The sequence below is a fragment of the Nylanderia fulva genome, unplaced genomic scaffold (assembly GCF_048542155.1).
Source record: "Nylanderia fulva isolate GAGA-0341 unplaced genomic scaffold, ASM4854215v1 Scaffold5, whole genome shotgun sequence".
In the NCBI taxonomy this organism is placed as follows: Eukaryota; Metazoa; Arthropoda; class Insecta; order Hymenoptera; family Formicidae; genus Nylanderia; species Nylanderia fulva.
The window spans coordinates 4,267,528-4,287,239 of record NW_028190587.1 but is presented as its reverse complement, the minus strand read 5'-3'; the positions used below and the strand labels follow the sequence as shown (position 1 = coordinate 4,287,239).

General features: G+C 37.7%; 1 protein-coding gene and 1 long non-coding RNA gene across 5 annotated transcripts in view; one reads left to right on the top strand and one right to left on the bottom strand.

The window, feature by feature from the left end:
• The window catches only part of LOC146721341 (uncharacterized), a 170,784-nt gene that overhangs the window by 68,266 nt on the left and 82,806 nt on the right, over positions 1–19,712 (bottom strand). The gene's annotated exons all lie outside the window — the stretch shown is intronic.
• GluRIB (Glutamate receptor IB) overlaps positions 1–19,712 on the top strand; it is a 222,385-nt gene that overhangs the window by 138,041 nt on the left and 64,632 nt on the right. For all 4 annotated transcript variants that reach the window (XM_085487037.1, XM_029316780.2, XM_085487038.1 and 1 more), the window contains exons 3-4: positions 16,043–16,170; positions 17,877–18,006. In XM_085487037.1, the coding sequence (XP_085343163.1) occupies positions 16,043–16,170; positions 17,877–18,006 (258 nt within the window). The remainder of the gene's footprint in view (positions 1–16,042; positions 16,171–17,876; positions 18,007–19,712) is intronic.

Sequence of the window (19,712 nt, the reverse complement as noted above, 5' to 3'; positions counted from 1 at the left end):
TTTTTGAGTAACCAAAAAAGAAAGAAAGGATTATATTTGTGTATGAAAATGTTTGAATAATTTTTGGTTGCAAGCAGAAATAATTTATTTCTCTGTTCCAACACACGCTGAATTGATACGTTCTCGCAATCGTAGGTGGCTTTTCGTCGAATTGCCTGCAAAAACGTTGAATGTCCCCAGGAACGGCGCGCTATCGAAGCAAATAAAACGCGAAATGCAGTTTTACGCATCCACACGACAATGAAATTAGACTCACGGGACTCGGGGATTGGTTTTATTTCCTTCCTCGTTAGTAACGGAGCGCGCTGTAAACGAAGCATCGGAAACAAAGAGATCGATCGGCGCGATATTGTAATTTATCGAGAGACGAGACTGTGTGAATAAGGAACGGTTGACACTCGTTGCGCGCGACTTTCTAAAATGAGATTTGTGCCTTGTGCCGCTTTGTCGTCGCGTTTGGATAATCGCGCAGCCGCCGTCGCAAAACCACCCTCCCGAGCGCGCCCTGATAATCCGGTCTGACGAGGTTGACCTGGCAACTCGATTTTTTTATTTTTTTTAACGAACCTCTGCGAGCGACTCGCCGATAAAAATGACAGAACTTTATCAGGGGCCGACTCTCTCGCGCTCGGCCATACTGTCGCTGGTTCGATAACGCGGCCTCGCTCTTGCAGCGCGCGATTTATGCGGGAATCCTTATCGTTCCGGTCGGATCGAACGTTTTGCTTCATGAAAAATTGGAAAAAATTATTTCTAGCCGCGACGCCGGCACGTACATATCTCATCCGTCACGGTATCACGGCTCCATACGTCAATTCTATCTCGTTATAATAGCGCGTTTCCTGTCAACGTGGATCGGATCATGCGTCATCTATTAAGAAAATTTGCCAATGTTCCCCGGGCACTCATGATCTATAACCGATGTCGCATCCTGATGCAGGAGTTGATTCCGAAAACCGTGTAACGCGACACATTTAATGAAATATAAAATACAGAGATTATATATTTAATAATTATTTATGTTATTACAATGTTAAGTTCAAAATGTATTTTTTTTTTTAATTAAAAAAACCTGTACCACAATTTGAAAGATATATAAAGTAGATGATGCGCACGATGTGACACGAAAGAGTGCGAGAGAAGAAAAAACAATAGCTCGCCGAAAGAATGCACGCTATTCCGCAGTTTGCAAAAAAAAATTAACGGAAAATCGAGCAACCTGTGCTTGCACGATTTATTCCTCTTACCGGTAATCGCCAAGACGACCATTTTCTCGGCCATTTTTCCACCTATTTGCCGCACCATTTTTTCCCGTCGTACCTACTGACTCGAATGAAGACAAACGCGGCATGGGAGACGGCGATGCGATACACATATATAAACGCATATATACGTACCCCACGTGTGCGCACCTAAATATATATACCTCCTCGCCGAGGTTAAGTGACGTGGTGCTGGCTTTATGGAAATGAACGGGGAAGTTCTGCATTTACGGCGACGCAAAGTTTTCCCTGGAATTTGGTCCTACCGCGACATCGAGCGGGACATTCAAGTTTTAGCGGAGATGGAAGGGCGTAGAGTCGCATAATATTTCGAAAGCGAAATGTCATTCGCTGTGATTAAAAGTTTATAGCAGTTCTGGATTTAATGCGAGTTATCGTGCAATTGCTTATTTACGCTCCATCTCGCGCATCTACGTCATGAATTTCTTTAATAGAAAAATCTCTCGCTATATATATCACGAAAGTACATTAATATTCTATTCGTAAGGAAGAAATTATGTCGAATAACGATGTAACAACTAAAATATTATTATAGTTTCTAAATTAATTCGGTCGGCTCTTGCGTCTTTTACTATGTATATATAAATAATCTAAGTTTAGAAGAAAAGAAAAAGAATAGCAAAACTTGTTTGACTCTCTCTCTCTCTCTCAACTGGATATTAAATTGCAGTTCGGACGAAACTTAGTATTTACATTACTTAACTTTTGCATTTTATCGCGTGTCAAAGTTCTCGAACATAGTATGTTGTAGCTGAAACATAAAGTTGTTAGAAACGGAGTTTCTGCCTAAGCGAAAAACTAGCATGGGACATATTAAGGCAGTTTACTCACGTTATTTATTTATACACATATGAAGCAACGCAAGAACTAATTATCCACACTAATTATATGTATAATTAAAATATATAAACGTGTGTAGTTTCAAAGTAAGAATTTATTTCCATAGAGAGAAACAATTCTAATCAAATAATAATTTTTATAATTTTAAATAAAGACACACGATTTTCAAAATATGCATATAGGAGCTTACAACATTGTTCGCAAATGTACGAGCAATAAAGGGCTATTATAACCGCTAAAAACTTGACCATTTCTATATCGCGTATTGTAAAACGTACGACGGATATAAACGTCAAGTCCAACGATGCGAATCCCTTGTCCAGAGAAATAAGCGAAGAAGTTTCGCATTTACCGCGACACCCCAACGAAGAGTTTTCGGTGGAATTCGGTCTTCCCGAAACGAAGGACAGAATGTCCAAGTTTTAGCAAGAAAGGTCGAAGGGCTGTCGGCTCGACCGGAAATGCGTTTCCAAGATGAACCTGCCCCTCTCCGCGCCAATGTAAACTTGGATGTCGAAAAAGCGCTGGCTGAAGCGTGTTCGGAATTTTTCGCTTCTTTGCCGGATAAGAAGTATTGAAATGCGACGTACAAACTTTGACGCGACTTTCCTAGATCTTTCAAAGTTACGTGTGCCTTTATCTTACGAGATCGATTGCGTTTGCCTCTTCGTTTCCTGTTCACATCGCATTCGGTTGCTATATCCGCACACACTATCTTTTTTCTCCTTCTGTTTATTTAATATTCTCTTATATTTGCAATTCTTTTATTTCGGGAAATGTAACGGGGAAATTGAATTTTATGGATAATAATTTCTACGAGGAAAATAATATCAACCGTAATATATACGAAGAAAATATTTCTTATTTTGATTTATTCTGCTGTAAAGTTGAAGAGACTTTAATGTACAGAAATGAGAAGACGTAGAAACTATATGAAATATTTTACATACATCAATGATAATTCTATTACGCTCTTACATAAGGATATTTATTCTTGTAACGTTTAAAATCTCCTTCTAAATTTTCAGTACCTCTTACGTGTAATAGCTTTATGCGTCTGCTAATAATTTTTCCAACATATTAAATTATACTGTAATAAAGCTCTTTAAAAATTACTACTCACGAAGTACAAAATTTTTTTACAATGAGTAAATTGTACTATTAATTAAAGACCATGAAGTTTATTTATATTTCGAATAATTTGATTCAGGTGTCCCCTTAAATCAAAGCGGCAATATGCTAACGGCAATATGCGATTCTATTACGTGACTTAAAATGTATTACGTGTGTACCTTCGAGTCGTTTGTTTCCACCGTGCGAGTTATAATCTTCTTACACTTGGCGAGCGTGGGCGCGCGTGTGCATGCGGTATAACTACGTACATTCCGAACGTTGGATTATCGCTTCGGTACAATTTCCACGCTATTCGCGTTCTCTCCGCAACGTCTCGTAATTCACAAACCGCCCCCGAATCCGTTCCTTCCACCTTACCTCGAATATCTGGAGCACAAAAGAGGGCGGCGACAAAAGGGGTGCAAAAAGAAACAACATTGAAGACAGAGTCGAGGGAGAGAGAAAGTAAAGCCATTGAAAGAGGGAAAAAAGTAAGAGGCGGCTTTAAGGCGGGAAAGGGCGAGAAGAGTTTTTCCCATAAAATATCGCGACACTTTTTCTTCACTCTTGCCCTTAGCCCTCACGCCGATGCGACTTCTTTCCCTCGACGCGACGCCTGGTTCGGAACGTGCAAAATTAAAATCGACATTGCATGCTCTGTTGAACGCGACGGGAATTAATCAATGCGGATTACCGAGTTGCACGTAACGATATTGCTTTACGCTTTACCTATTGTATAACGCGAGTCTTTGCTTTATTACTTATTCTGGGAGAATGAAGAAAAATATTTATTAACTATTGATAAAGAGTCATTGTCAGAATTATCCGATTCAACTGGATTTTCCTTTTCTGAATATTGCGAATATTTTTCATATCGAAAGTTATTATGGTTTCGGTAAATTATTTTATCGAAAATATGGATGTAAAATATTTTCATATTTGTTTAAAATTCTATATGTATATTAAAAACCTTGCGGATCCGTACAAATATCCCTTATCAAGCACATACCATCAAGATGGATTATAGGTATTGCCTCACAACAATTAAAATCGAATTAAACCATGATAGCGTTAGTTCAGCTGATACAGTATCGTGGGACTCTTGTCATTGTAAACATAATACGATACGATCGATCAGCCGACCGAAATCCTGAATATTCCTCGATAATAATAATCTCTACATTTAATGGAACAAATCCTGCTGGGAAAATTTACGGCTGGCTCATATTCGTCCGCTTTGGTTATTCTTAATCGTTTTTCGATATACGTTCCCTATGGATTTTATCTGAAACTTCCTCGACCCTAGCTACCATATATTTTGCAACATACTACAACTATGTCAGACGATAATCTTGTATCTTCGTATTACAGGTACGTAATATGAACATGGCTATGTAACACGAGAATACATATGTCCACACGTCATTATCTACATCTATTACCCCAGAATGTCCATTTTTTACACTTATATCATATTCATTACATTTATCTAATTATTCATAATCTTATTTATTTATAATTTTAAATATTCTTCATCAATTATTTGCTCCATTTTCACGCTCCTTTTTCTTTCTCTATCACTAATTATAAGAGATACATTTTTCGCGTTGAGAATTATTCGATTATGGTTTTAATTACCATTTTTTTAAATTTCTTAAAAATGAATTACACGATATAAAATAAAATAAATTAATGCCAATAAGAATTACGAGATATGCCCGACCATCGCTACGCTTAGACTACTTATTATTAAATTGGAGCGGTAAGGTAAATGCGAGAATACACTTTAAACAAAAATAATTGTTCGTTATCGACGTCGAAGTTTCTGGCCAATGGAACAGGACAGAGCCACTAATCAGACAGCAATATAGGTAGAGCTGTAATAAGGATAAAGAAGAACTAGTCGGTAGCGAGAGAGAGAGAGAGAGAGAGGCAGGAAGAACACGAAGAGTGTGAGAGCGGTCCTTCCACTAGGATTAACCCTCGTTCCGTTAATCCTTTTATTGGAGCGGCAAATCCTGCGACAGGTCACGAAGGAGGGTGTCCGCTGGACCCGGATTCGCAGGCGGATATCCCCGGCGACGGGGACCGGGACACGATCCCAAGTATATCGAAATCGCTATTAGAGTCGACGGTTTAACGACGCCGATAACGGTCTTATAAGGGTCCTACGTATGTCCGCCGATATCGAGAATTTCGGCCATTCGATTTCGAGCTCGCCGACCCTCGGCCAGCCGATAATTTTTCGAAAGCCCACCAGATTTTCGGCCGAATTCGCGCGATATATCTGCGCCGCGATAACATCATCTCTCTTGCGTTCTCTGGACGTCCGATCGATATTTCAATATTATGTCGCTATTAGTTATACGTGCTTTATCGTGTACTTTTGCATATGCAGGATGGTTCAAAAGTCCGGCAGCGGCCAATTATCCGTAGTGTAAACAAAGCAAATAGTTGCTTTTAAAAAATATGTTGCATATTACATACATATCTTTTTTCAGACTATGTGTTTTCTTTAAATTGATTGATTGATTTCATTATTTCGTGCGTAAAAGTATTAAGGTATGATTACCGAAAACTGAATATTTCGCAAGATATATTTTACATTTTATATCAAAAAATTGTTAACTTCAAACTTTTATAACTCAAAAAATATTTAATGAAAAAATGTTTAATTTTAATGTTTTGAAAAGCTCTCGAGGTAAACTACGAAAATATGAAATAAAAAATAGGAGGTCTTATTTTAAAAAATAAAATTGATCTTGAAATAACCTCTAAATTTGTCTTCTAGGTCAAAGTCTAGGTCACCATCAAGTGTCTTATTTTGAGCCCTGCAACTTTTGTATTTATTTTTTCGTAGAACCACTATATTTTCGGAGATAATTGGTCGTTGCCGGACTTTTGAACCACCCTGTATATGTCTATGATTGACATAATGCTTCTTATCTGAAATGAAAAACTTATTACGTCTGTACTATTACACACGATAGGAATAAAAGAACCTTTCTCATGCTAATCACCATTCGCCGTTCTCGTTCTCGCCTGTCAACCAGCTGGGGAAAAAAAAAGGATAGTCGGAGACTACTCGACGCTAAAGGAATGGATGAAGGAGCATTAGCTCCTTTTCAGGAATGGAAACGAAAGACGATGAGATCCGAATGTGATAAATGGAAATATGTTTGATGGGCATAGACGGATCTATTCGCATTTTACGTGAATATGCATTACGTAGCATGCACGTATGCGGATAAATACGAAAAATAGTGATCGCGTGAGGAGAGAGCGAGAAAACGGGGAGAAAGGGAAGAATCAGTGTCAAAAAGATATATCAAGTTTTGCATTTGCATGCCAGTTCACGTTTTCCTCATTTCTTCGCAGCAGAATGATGTGCGGCATCAAATGACGAGCGGCGTTCGCTACTTTAATGTCCATCGGTCGGTCTGGAATTAGAGTCGTACACAGCTTGCTGCTACAAAGTGAATTTATAAAAACGTATACGCGCGTGAGTTGGCGTACTAAATAGAATATTACCCCTTTTCACTCATAAAAGAATACAAACTGCGAGGAAAAAATGATATCGCATACAAAATAAAGGCAAAAATTGCTGCGACCGTTTTTAATTAAATCCCGTATCAAAGAGATAACACAGTCGAAATTTGAGTTTTTCAACGCAATATTTTTTTATTAACCTTTCATGCAGTTCTGCACCGTTAATTATTAATTGATATCGGGCCGAATGAATGGTATTGATCGCATGCATATATCATCGATATTGCTTATTGAAATACTGTTGACTTTATTTCGGGGGTTGTGTATGCGAATAAATAGCACCTTTGTGAAGATTCGGGGGTAATATCTAGGCTATCTATTTGCGTTCAAGCCACGGTATCTATGTCGAGCTTCTATGCTCTTCACAGTTAAACGGCTCACTGGATTTGCCTGCGTTTGATGTTCGCCTATGTATAAGACCGTGCATATTCCTCTATTCGAAGTTTGCGAACCAATCTTGTTTGTATGGTTACGAACAGCTCGATACTTGCGATTGGAACAATGCGAGAGAACGAAAATTGAGTGGGGAAGGGAAAGAAGAAATATGTAAATTGGATTTACTCTATTACTGTAATTATGGATAATTCATCTCGAGTAAACTAATTAAACTTTCATCAAAGAGTTCGCGGTACTAAGAGCTTTAGAGTATGGTTTGCATTCGCGGTCATGACTCAAGTAAGATTGATTTCCGGTCGCGCTTACGATCAAACTGGTCACCTAGTTTGATCCTACTCAATATGTGTATACGGTTGAAGAAATTGTGGCTACAGATAGGACACTCTTGACTGATTAAATTTAGACAGTTAAGTTAGACTGTTGCAATATAGAAGATGAGGCTAAATCCAAAGTGTAAAACACGAAATTGAATTCTTTCAATTATTTCCGTTTTTTATAAATATAGATAATTTTTTTAGTTTAATTATCCGCAATATATCACATTAAATTCCAAATATTATCAAAGTATTATAATTAAATCAATTTTTTTACGAGAAAATATTATCTATAATTGTTTCTTCAGGAAGAGATTTCCTAAGATACATATCGTTTTTCACAACATTGTTTGTATACATAGTGCTAATTTGCATTCGTGTTGATCTTAGAATGGACTGCTATATGCTTTGCGATCAAACACCGTGCCGAAATCGCCTTCGTGTTTATCATATCTGTTTACTGTTACTACGGGAACAAAACTCGCCATTCTCGAGATTTGCAAATTCAATTGAATCTATGTAGATCTGGCCAAGTAAATGGAATAGCGCGGAATCACATTCAGCGGAAGCACATGAATGATATCTAGAAATGCGATGATCGAATTGACGCGGTCTCGTCCCGAATTTCGCGAAGGAGATTTGCGTAGTCAAGGCCGAGTGTGGCGTTTACATATGGGAGGCACGTACGAAGCGAGCGATCACTTCTTTCGCGACAACGGACGTGCGTTACGGTCAAATGATTCGCCCGGGTTATTCGCTATCGGGTTATTCCCCGACGTGCATACGCGCGACCAAACGCAAGGTCTTCCCGCACGAGCGAGCTTACAAATTCAATCGCTGCTTCAAACCATTGTAGCAAGTCGGCCGCTGGTCTTGCCGAGGTGTAAAATGAGAGGAAGAAAAAAAAAACGACGGGAATCGGGAAAAAGAAGGTCGAGCGGAAACATCATGAGGCAAAGGGAAACGGAGGAAGAATCAGCCGAGGCTGGACGCGGGAAGGGATTTGAGAAAAGGGGTAAAAGAGCGAGGGTGCGCCCTTACAAATAGAATGGCGAAGGAGACCCGACGGTTTTATCGTCGAAGCGATAGAATCTACGAATACGACCAGCACCAGTCGTTTGTCTCGAGGAAATGCGACACGCACGGGCTTCGACTAGTGTCACTGTGTGATTAATCTACGGTGCAATTTTCTCACCGCGGAATCGCGCTTTTTTTTTCTTTTTCGTTTCGTTCGCAAGCTGAAACGCATCATTATTAAGCATAATGAAGTTTTTTAGACTGCTTAAAAATTTATTCGCCCGCTCTGGATGCCAAAAAAACAAACGACGTTGTGACAAATTCATATATATAAATTAGTATTTAAGGCTCTTTGCATATAAAAGAAATGTAAATTATAATAAAGGAAAATGACGCGGCATTTTTAAGATAATTTATGCTCTTCGTTTTTATTTGATTTTAAAAAACGCGACATCATAAAAATGTAATTAATGCATTTTAATGGATTAATTTATTAACAAGTTGATAATTTTTTATTTCCTACAATAGTATCTTAATTAAGATATATGTATATTTATATATTCTATAGATTAATTTTTGAGCATATGTGTGAGCCGAAATTTCTCTATCTACGTTTCTCATATGTAATTCTCACTTTATTGTGACAGTTTTATGCATGACCTACCGTGGCAAAAATCCTGTGGTCTTATATAGCTACATGTGACAGCAAACGTGACAATGTATTTTACGTTGCACGACACTGCTTTATAATATACTTTAAGCTGTGTTTGTGTATAAATGGCATTTATAGGTCGTCACGTAATTACGGCTTAACGATGATTTGTTGAGACACTTGAGAACAAGTAGCATTAAATTTATGGAAAATTATCTTTCGCTCTTTGGAGAATGCCTCTTTCTTTTCTTCAAGAATAATCATAAGTTTTTCACGTTTTATAAAGCGCGTGTTACAGAAAAGGATATGAATGGTCCGTGAATACATTAATTAAAAGGTTACTGACGAAGTGGAAAGTAATAGAAAATTTCAGCGAGAGAATAGATGTTTTCGGTTCCACTTCGTTTAATAACGCATAAAAGGGCCGCAACGGCTGAAGGAATTTCGTTTCCGCAACCGTGCAAAATTCGATGTCGCCAAAATGGGGCCACTGGCATTTTAATTACATAATACGAAAACGTCGTTTACTTTAATGTCAACGCTCACTGACCACGCTAATGCAGATAATGCGACAAGAAGATTGCAACATGAATATATTTACGTATTGAAAAAAGAATTTTCATTCTGACAATTTATATAATGGTCCTCCATCTAAATCTGGATAGCCTCTATCTAAGTATACACCCTTACTTCTTGGACGAGCTACTCTATATATCCCTTTTTTGCCATCGAAATCCTGTCAAGTACAGAATACTTCTTACCGCGTTCGATCTGGCGTAAAACGAGACAGAAGGGCGAACGACCAGTTTCAATTACCCGCGGGTCGGCTATCTTCCGGAAATCGATTACTTTTTGGAAATTAAACTTTGCACAGCAGGACTTGTTAACAGCTTTCGAGGAAATATTTTTTCAATGTTTTTAAGTATCAGAGTTGATATACTTTGGAAAAATGTTTACATCTTGTGGAAGTTTAATATTTTTACATTCGCGTGTGTCTTCAAACTTCTATTATATATATATATACATGTATATATATAATAGAATATCAAATGCGTAATGTGTAAACACGAAGGACTCGCAACAATCGCAAGCTCCTCTCGTCGATTCCGGTATGTCAATACAAATGCTATTTTCACTGTCGTCGCCGCAGTCTGTCAGACGTTCGTCGAGATGCCCGCAAGATGTTTTGCGAAGTGCGCGCCTGTAAGCAAGGGTAGACCTGTTCAGAATTTCCGTGCCGTGCTGAATTCTCTTAAATCCCACTACAATAAGACTCCTTCCAAGCTCTCTCTCTCTCTCTCTTCTCGTCGACTTCGTGGCCCGTCTGCTTTCACGCACAGGTGAATCCCTATGTACGTGTCTGAAGACACGAAAGAAGGGGAGAAAGTTTCATCCTCGCCCGGAAAACGAAAGGAAAGAAAGAGAGAGAGAAAAAAAAGAGGAACTAGCCGTGGTCTGGGGAAGGCGAAGACCGCAGGGTGTGGCGGGAAAACCGGACGGTCCTCGGAAAATTCCTCGGCGTTATTACGCGTTTCTCGCTCCTACATATCGTCCGAGAAGAATAATGGCTACTTCCTGCCGTGACTTTCAGCCTCCGTTGAAATGAAAACTCCGCGCTCGAAGATTTTAAGAAGCGAAATCGCGGCCGGCTCTGATTCATTTCGTGATAATGCCCGCGTGATTAATAATTGCAATTGAATTAAAGCATTTTATTCGCGAGCAAGACGCCGTAATGAAGACAAAAATAGAAGGATATATCGAAGTGAAAAAACGCGATCGCGCGAGAACATAAATGTGAGAAATTTTTGCACGATCCCTCTTCAAACTTTATCGCAATATGATGACTTTCTATCGATTTTCCATCCAAATTGTAAACCGTAAATCTACATTTTCTCATTAGTGTGTATTTTCAAGTTTTAATTGGAAACATATCATTATACCACTATCTCTTTCAGTGTCATTATCTGTAACATCCGACGCGATCTGTGTAGGATTTACGAGTGTAGTGTTTACATAAAATTATATACGGTTCACGAGAAGTTTGAAAATTTGTTCAATTTTGTTCACGAAGGCCTTGCAATTCTAGTTATCGTATTTGCATTTAGTAACGAGTACACAGTATTTTATTCGTGGCTTACCGCCATTACGTGTAACATGCGTACGATTCTCCGCAGAGTTTACGACCACACTTAAGAGTATCTCGCTCTTAGCGATTTCTATAGAATTCGTATGCACCGCCAAGCGCGCCCGGGCTCAAATCGAGATAATCGTTGGGTCGCGGAAACTTTGTCTATTGTACGGGCGAACTTCATACGGATACGGAGTGGGCCAGGAAACAGTGCTCTGATAATTCTGATAAGGTCGGTGCATGCCCGCGTATTTGCATCGCACCTCCGCGCACCAATACATCTGCACACGAACACCGCGACTGCTAAAGGACAAATAGGAACATGCGTGATAGGACAAGTTACCAAGTTAAATGGTTCGTGAACGCGCTAGTTGGAATTAGTTGTTCTACAGTTGCTAAATATAATGCCGGCGACACAGGTATAAATATTTTAGAGAGGACTTTTTCCTTTCTCTCTTTCTCTTTCTCTCTTTCATTTACATACACATACAAGCCTTTTGCAATATTTAAAATTGTTCATACAATTGGCGACACCGTTAAGCTATTATACGGTAGGTTAGATATAGGAAAAGAAGACGAGGATATCTTAAGTATAAATGTTCCGTTTGTTCACCTTGAATACAAGAATGTATATATAATTTTGATAATTATACTTTCAAACAACAAAGATCCATAATTATTAAGACGCCTTCATTATAATAATCACTTCTTGAAGGCTACAGGTGCTTCCGTGGTGTGAAATTATAGCGTCCAAGGTTAAAGTACGACAATGTAACTAATCTTACTAAGTTTCCTGTTGCGGAAGAAGTCTTATGTACTGTCGAGTGGAGCCACAAGATTCGTCTAAGCGGGACACCATCATCGCGACCCAGTTGAAGGGATCACTCGGTTACATTATGATAGACACTTGAAACTTTGAGAGTAAAAAATCATTTTGTCAGAGATATTTGAGTCTACCTCCGCGCATTCTGCCTGGCAAGTGTTACTGTTGATGATCTCTAAGTTATGAAATGGTTTTCACAAACTTTTCGACCAAGAAGAACGTGAAGAACGCATAGAGCATAAACTAAGCAAAGGAAGAGCGGATTTTCTAGATCAGGATTTGAATAAACTTGTCTCGTATCATCGATATTCTTCCAAATCGAGTTTTTCATTGACAAAAGTTGGAGTGTAAAATACAGTTTGTGACAGATTGTCACGTTTATAATGCTTGTACGCAAGAAAATCGATATTTGATCATTAATTTATTAGCAAGAAAATAAAATATTTAATCCACAATTAAGAAACAAATTATTCGATTACACTTAATAACATTTCTACGATGACAAGCATTCTAAGCAAACGAAAATCGCGATTGTAATAATTTCTTTAGCATAAGTAAAATTATGTGAAACTATCTCGAATAAAAACGTGGATTTTTAAAATAATGTTACATTATTATCAGCTATATTTGTTGTCGCTTAGCTGTTGGACAACGTGTGTCGTACTATCGGCTATACATATGTATAACGAAATTAGATAGTGGAAGTATCATCTGCATGAACGTAGCATCTGTCCGTGCAGTATGCAAACTTTGCCGGCATCATTAGCCTGACCCAGGCTGGCTGCAACGAGTAGATATATTTAGTATAATAATAGACGCTAAACTTGTTCACATGCACACACCCACACACACACACAGTCGCGAGCCAATGCATAGAGTCGATAATACTGCGACCATCTGCCGCCTACGCCTTGATCGAGCATCCCTTTCGCATACTTGACACAACTTTGGTATGTTCATTGTATGCCGTATACAGGATTGCGTATTGATTCGTAACTTTCACGATATATCGGAATGAATAAAATGATAGACGCTCTAGACAATCCGAATTGCAATGCTTTATGTAAATTGTACACTGCGCGAAATATGCATCGGATTAAGGGATTAATACAAAACTTTCAAAAGGACTTTGAATTTGAAAAAAATAGCAATTTATAGATATTTAGTTTCAATTCATATATTGAATTGCAACATCCAGAAAACTAATTAAAATTTAACGAGTTATATCTTATAAAATTTAGCGAGTTATATCTACCCCGTTAATTGGTAGTTTCAGGGAAATTTATGTATGCTAAAAAGAAATTTACGCCGACAGCGTGCCGCTGTTATATGCTTTATTTAGTGCACCGTACGTATGGCTTGAAGTTCTGGATTAATTTACACACACACACACACACACACACACACACATATGCATAAAGTTATGCAGGCAGTTTTATACATATGTATGTATTTATAAAATATATATATATAGATATATATATTGCGTTATATATCAAATTGAAGTTCAATCAGTTGTAGACATACATTTTTTAATCATATATTATACATATGCATATACATATAACGTGTTAGTTACAATTTACAATTAGAGGCACGGAACCTCTCACTCTCACGGAATTAAAAAAGGGTACACGCGTATTTTTATGACCGTCAGCAAATGTTGGCAAGTGTTAGCGCGGTCGCGACGGTACGCGGAATTAATAATGACGAAAGAGCGAAGGGACATTCTTGACCAAGGCACGGGCGCATATATCACGATGCCCCATTATGCTTATGAATATAAATGCACCCTCGGGGTGGCCACAATAAATGCCGGCCGTTGCGTCGCCGGATCTCTGAATTCTGCTCTAGTGCACGTACACGTGGTAGCCACGGAACAACGAAAATAAAAACGACACCAGAGTCTCTACCTCCTCCTCCTCCCTTTTGTCTTCGTTCTTTTTTTACCCCAAGTCCTGGACGAACTCCGGGCGTGAGGGCGAGCATAAAAGAATAATTAAAATAAAGTAGGCTGCGCGCCACTCGAAATTATACACGGGTGCAGTAATGATAACAACAAAACGAGTAATAAGAACCTCTGCCTTTAGGTGTGCGCAATTTGTAGGCCTAATGAGGTTTCCGAAGTCACTTTTTTCTTTTAATCGAAGAAACTATATTTATATATTCGGCCGTTGCCTATGTGAATTATTTTTATCGATCTTGTTTTTCTGACAAATATTAAAATATAGAAAAATTCAAATACTTTCCTTTTTGATCATTTTAAAAATATAGAACACTTGAATGTATTTTTTTTTACTATTTAATATTAAATATTGATAATTTTTATTTCGTTATTTATTTTCAAAAACTTTTAAAAAATATGTAAATAGAAAATAAAGCAAATAATAATGCTAAAGTAAATAAAAATGTTTAAATAGTATTTTTCAACTGGGAAAAAAGAATGTAAGGTGAAAAGTTAACCGTGTTTATCGGATTACATAGCTTGTTAGCGCACGGCAGCAATGTTATTCACATTAAGCATCGAAAATACCACCGTTTCTCAGTCATTTAGACGAACGGCGCAAAAATCTCCGACCACAAGTCTTGTCAGTTTCTTCTTTAGCGATTAACTTGTAGGGGTTGCAACTCCTGCAGCTCCTCCTCGGTTTCTTTTTCCTCGCCGGTACTCTTTTATCCGCCGCCTACCTTCCCTTTGGATCGCTTCCAACCGTTTGAATCTTCCCTCACCTTCGCAATCGGTGCAGCCGATATCCTATCTCCGTCACTCTCCCTTTTTCCTTCCACCCATTTCGTTCTTCTATACGCTTTTATCGCGTTTGTCCATCATCGCCATTTATCTTCGATATATTGCGGTTTAACGCCGTGACGTTAAAGCTCCAAATTATCATATTATCGAATATCATACTTAACCATAAAATACAGTAATTACGATAATTGCATGTACACATATATGATTAATATAATATATTGCAATCTCAGTTTATGTAGTTTTTCTTTATTTTTTTTTTTTTTTTTTTTTTTTTTTTTTAGCAATAGCATCTGTTATTTTTTTATATATCTGTGTATTTTTGTGTGCATTTTCGTTTGAATTTTTAATAAAACTTCAATATTGGTTTAACGCTGAACGCGAACAAAAAAAATTATTTTTGTGCAACACACATTGACCATACCATTAAATAATGTCAATTTTCACATGGGAAAATATTTTTTAAAATAATAATGTATCTATATTGAAATTTTATAAATAATAACATTCCATTTGCAAGGGATTGTGGCGAAACTAATAGAATAAGCATACTGATAGATATGAACGTAAATTGACGAAGACATAGTTTTCTCTGTTCATTGTTAGTGTCCTTACTCAATCGTTTATCTCGCGTTATTAAAAGCGACTTTGTTAGCGTGGTAATCAAATTTAGATCTGTGTGGCTTGCCGCTGTTTTTATTAGTAATCCTTTTTGTCTCCATCGTGCTAATAAAAACGGATCTATCCAGCAGGCGTTCAGTATGTACCGCAAGCTGACACTTTTGCGGTATTATTGTGCTTTGTGGAAGACCACGCATAATGGTCAACGAGATTACCTATCACATGACGTTCGCTCGATCTTTATAAAACGCATACTATCCATATTTGTTGATGTTAAATAATAACAGCATATAAATAACAATAACGCGTAAATATATCGTATAACGTAACATTTTTTTTATAAAATAAATATCAGACAGAATTTTATCATAGCACGTAAATTCTTTAAAGATATCTAAAATAAATGCGATGATAAATAAAGAGATGATAAATAAATTTTTCAAACTTACAAAGCCTTCAAATATTTCTGAATATATTTGAAAGATTATTTGATGATAACTGCAACTCTTTTCTTTCTTATTTCAATAATAACGATCGTTGTTTTTTTTATGTTACAGTCTGCAACCAGTTTAGCAGAGGCGTGTTTTCCATGTTGGGTGCCGTGAGTCCAGACTCATTCGATACACTACACTCTTATAGCAACACCTTCCAGATGCCATTCGTGACACCCTGGTTCCCCGAAAAGGTAAACAAGTCATATCTTTTCCTTTTAGATTTGTTACGGTATAGCTCGCGCGCATCTTTATTATCCTTATATTTTCTATTTTGCATTTCTTACATATTCTTTCTTGGTATTACATGAGAATAATATATATCTAATTTATGTACATCTTATTAAATACACGTCTACAATTCACGTCACTGCTTCGGGTTTTTCCATGGAATTGTGTAATGTCACCGATACGAACGATTCGACCGTTTTTACATTATTTGTCTCGCTCGGAACAATCACACAATTAGTCACCGATGTTTTTACGTACATCAGAGCAATGCGGATCGAAGTATTAAAGTTCAATCTATTCATAGAACCTGTTTCTCTGTATTAAATTAATATATATTTTTCCTTCGATGTGCAAACTGGAGCAAAACGTACATTTAAAACATTCCCGTAATTTTTAAAATATGACACTACAATTTATCGATTCGATATAAAAAGAGAAAAATATACGCTTACGACGTGCGTGTGAGACAATAATTGTCGTTCACGAAACCAATAGTTACGTTTTGCGTTGCAGCTGATAATTAGCGGCGGCGTGAGATGCATGATGATGAATTCGATCGATATTATCATCCGTATATACATATATGTATTTGTGATATATACATTATATATATTACAATTTGAATTGCAAAATGAATTGTCTAGCCGAAAATTTATTCGCCAGCTCGAATTACCCGGGCTGCATTTATCGCGTCGCTGTAAACTGATATCGTGCTGCAGGTTCTATAGGATGAACGTCGGGCTCGTGAGTATTTCGGGGTTGTGTGCGTATTTTTCCCACGATATATTTCCGTACAGTATAAGTATATATATATATATATATACATATATGTGTGTGTGTGTGTGTGAGCGCGCGTAACGAACGTCGATGTCGTTTAAATGGTAATCGCGCGGTAATGCTGATTCGACGCCTCAGCTTTCTGCTTCTTTTTTTGGGGCCAATTACGGTTCGCCAGGAATGGCCATTTATATAGAGAAAATCCTTTTTCAATTTCCATGAGATCCTTCCCCGCACTGCGTTTGCATCGCTGCCTCTCTCTTTCAAGAAAAAGAGAGACGTTATCGATACCATTGGAAATTCAATACGTGCGGGTGGTATGATTATTCCAGCTGGGTGATGATTAATTTTTGAAACTCGAGACAGTATTCATTTCATCTCCATGTAAAGATCAATAAAGATAACGTCTCTTTAAACGATATATTTATATTTAACTGGATATTTATAAATAAAACTGTTATATATATTATATATATATAGAAATTAATAGCTTTTTTCTAAAAATGTCTCTCGCGCAATATAGTTTAAAAACGCCGCAATATTTTGCGAGCAAAAAAACCCGAATAGAGATCCCGACAACTGAAATTAGTATCAAAAGGCATACCTATATTTCGACGGTAAATCATGATGCGCATGTACCAGTTGCACATTCGCGAGGAATTAAATTTCAAAGAGAATTTATGAGCGGTAAAAGATTGTACGCGTGTGTGTGTGTGTGTGTGTGTGTGTATATGTGTGCGTGTGCATCAATTCAGATTAAAGATGTAGCTGCTTTTTCCTCCTAAGCAGAATTAATTTCGGTAGCGCGTTAAGCGGAGGATATACGATTACCTATTGAAAATTTCACAAGGCGAACGAGAGAGTCGTAAATGCACGGGATTATTGTATGTAGGTCCTGACGCCATCCTCGGGTCTCCTGGACTTCGCCATAAGTATGCGGCCGGATTACCATCGCGCTATCATCGATACGGTGCGATACTACGGTTGGAAGAAAATCATCTACCTCTACGACTCCCACGATGGTAAGTCCCTTTACCCTGCGGCTTTCTCATGCATTTCTCATTTTACAAGGCGATAGCCGCGGGCTGCACCCGCTCGCACCTTTCTATAGACCCTCCTATCTCTCTCTCTCTATCTCGTGCGATATTTCTCTTTTTATTATATCCGCCAAGTAGGCTCAGTCTCCCGTGGCCAACTTTGCCGATATCGTAGACACGGGATATCGAGTAGATTCCCCGACTTCTGTGCGGAATAAAAATGCGCGTACGCGTGTCTGACACCGTATCTTTATATATCTATGTAAACGAAATGGCGTTTATATACATTTATTTGTATATATAAAGGCATTTATACCCGGATATCAAAAATGTGATGCATTCGTAAATAATTATGCATTTTTAAAAAATGGACATTTATATACCCAAGGAAAATTTTTGCAAGATAATATACGATGCCTTTTTTTTTTATTAAAATCGTATATAAACAAAGTAATGGGTTATTATATAAGATATAATTACAGCCAGAAATAAAATTCTCATAGGAGATTGTCGCTTGAAAATAAATTGCGTCACGGAAATGTTACTTCTAATTAAGTACTTGTATTTCGTATTTTGTCAGCTCTCTCTTTTCCCTTCGCGTTGTTATAATCACATGCATGTGGGATTTTCAGCTGATTCAGTGAAATCACGTGCATGTATGCATGTTTCACACGACTATGCCATTTACAATATTAAACGCGAAATTAAAAGGTGAGAATGAATTTCTGCGCATCACTTTACATAATTGCATTTACTGATTCTGTGTTCAATTTTTTACATTAAAAAATCAGTAACTTTATATGCATTATTACCGACACCAGGAAACTCGCATTTCAAAGGCAAGCAAATGTATAACATCCGTTGGAAATTGCAAATAGCTTCGGGGGCAAGACCTTTACTTTTCGATTAAGCTCTTCAATTGTGTTCTAGTTGCACAATTATCTGCATGTTTGTCTGACATGCAACGCGTATTAATCCAGTATAATTTAATGCTGTAATTACTTTGATATGTTGAATCAAGTTTTGTTTCAATCGCTAGGAAAAGCATTTTAAAAATACGACCGATCAAATGACACGTCTTAAAATAGAATGCTCTATTACGTCTCTGACTTTTCGGAACTTTGTGAAAATTGTCGACAGCACTGTAAAAAATTGTTCTTCCGAAATCGAGTTTTGCTCTCGTAAGACGAAAACCGGTGGAATGGTAACAAGATTGTAACAAGACTCTCGCTTTCTCTCTTCTACAATCTGTTTTATACGAAATCTCTTGTCAATCTTGATATTAGAGGTGAAGCGACAGCGGTTTAATTACTTAATTAATGGAACACGGGGGTAACTTCGACTGAACGAAACGATTAATCACTAGACAGATCGCTAGACAGTTTTGTATCTCTCGTCGATTTCCGGCCGTTATAACTTGGTCACGTGCCTCGGGCACGAGAAAGCCATTTGGAATTCCTCAAGCCGACCAATTGCTCTTCTTCGACAAACTTCGATAAGAACGAGCTGGAGGTAGTCTAGTATCGCAGAAACGGAGATAGTTTAATTACCGAATGCAAATGCAAATATACTTTAGGGACTATCATGCTGTCTCCGCGCGCCGAACGACCTCTTTCCTATCTTCCTCTCGTCTCATCTCGTCCTCGTCTCTTCCCATTGCCTGGCTCTATCTGACGTAGTTTAACCATGCC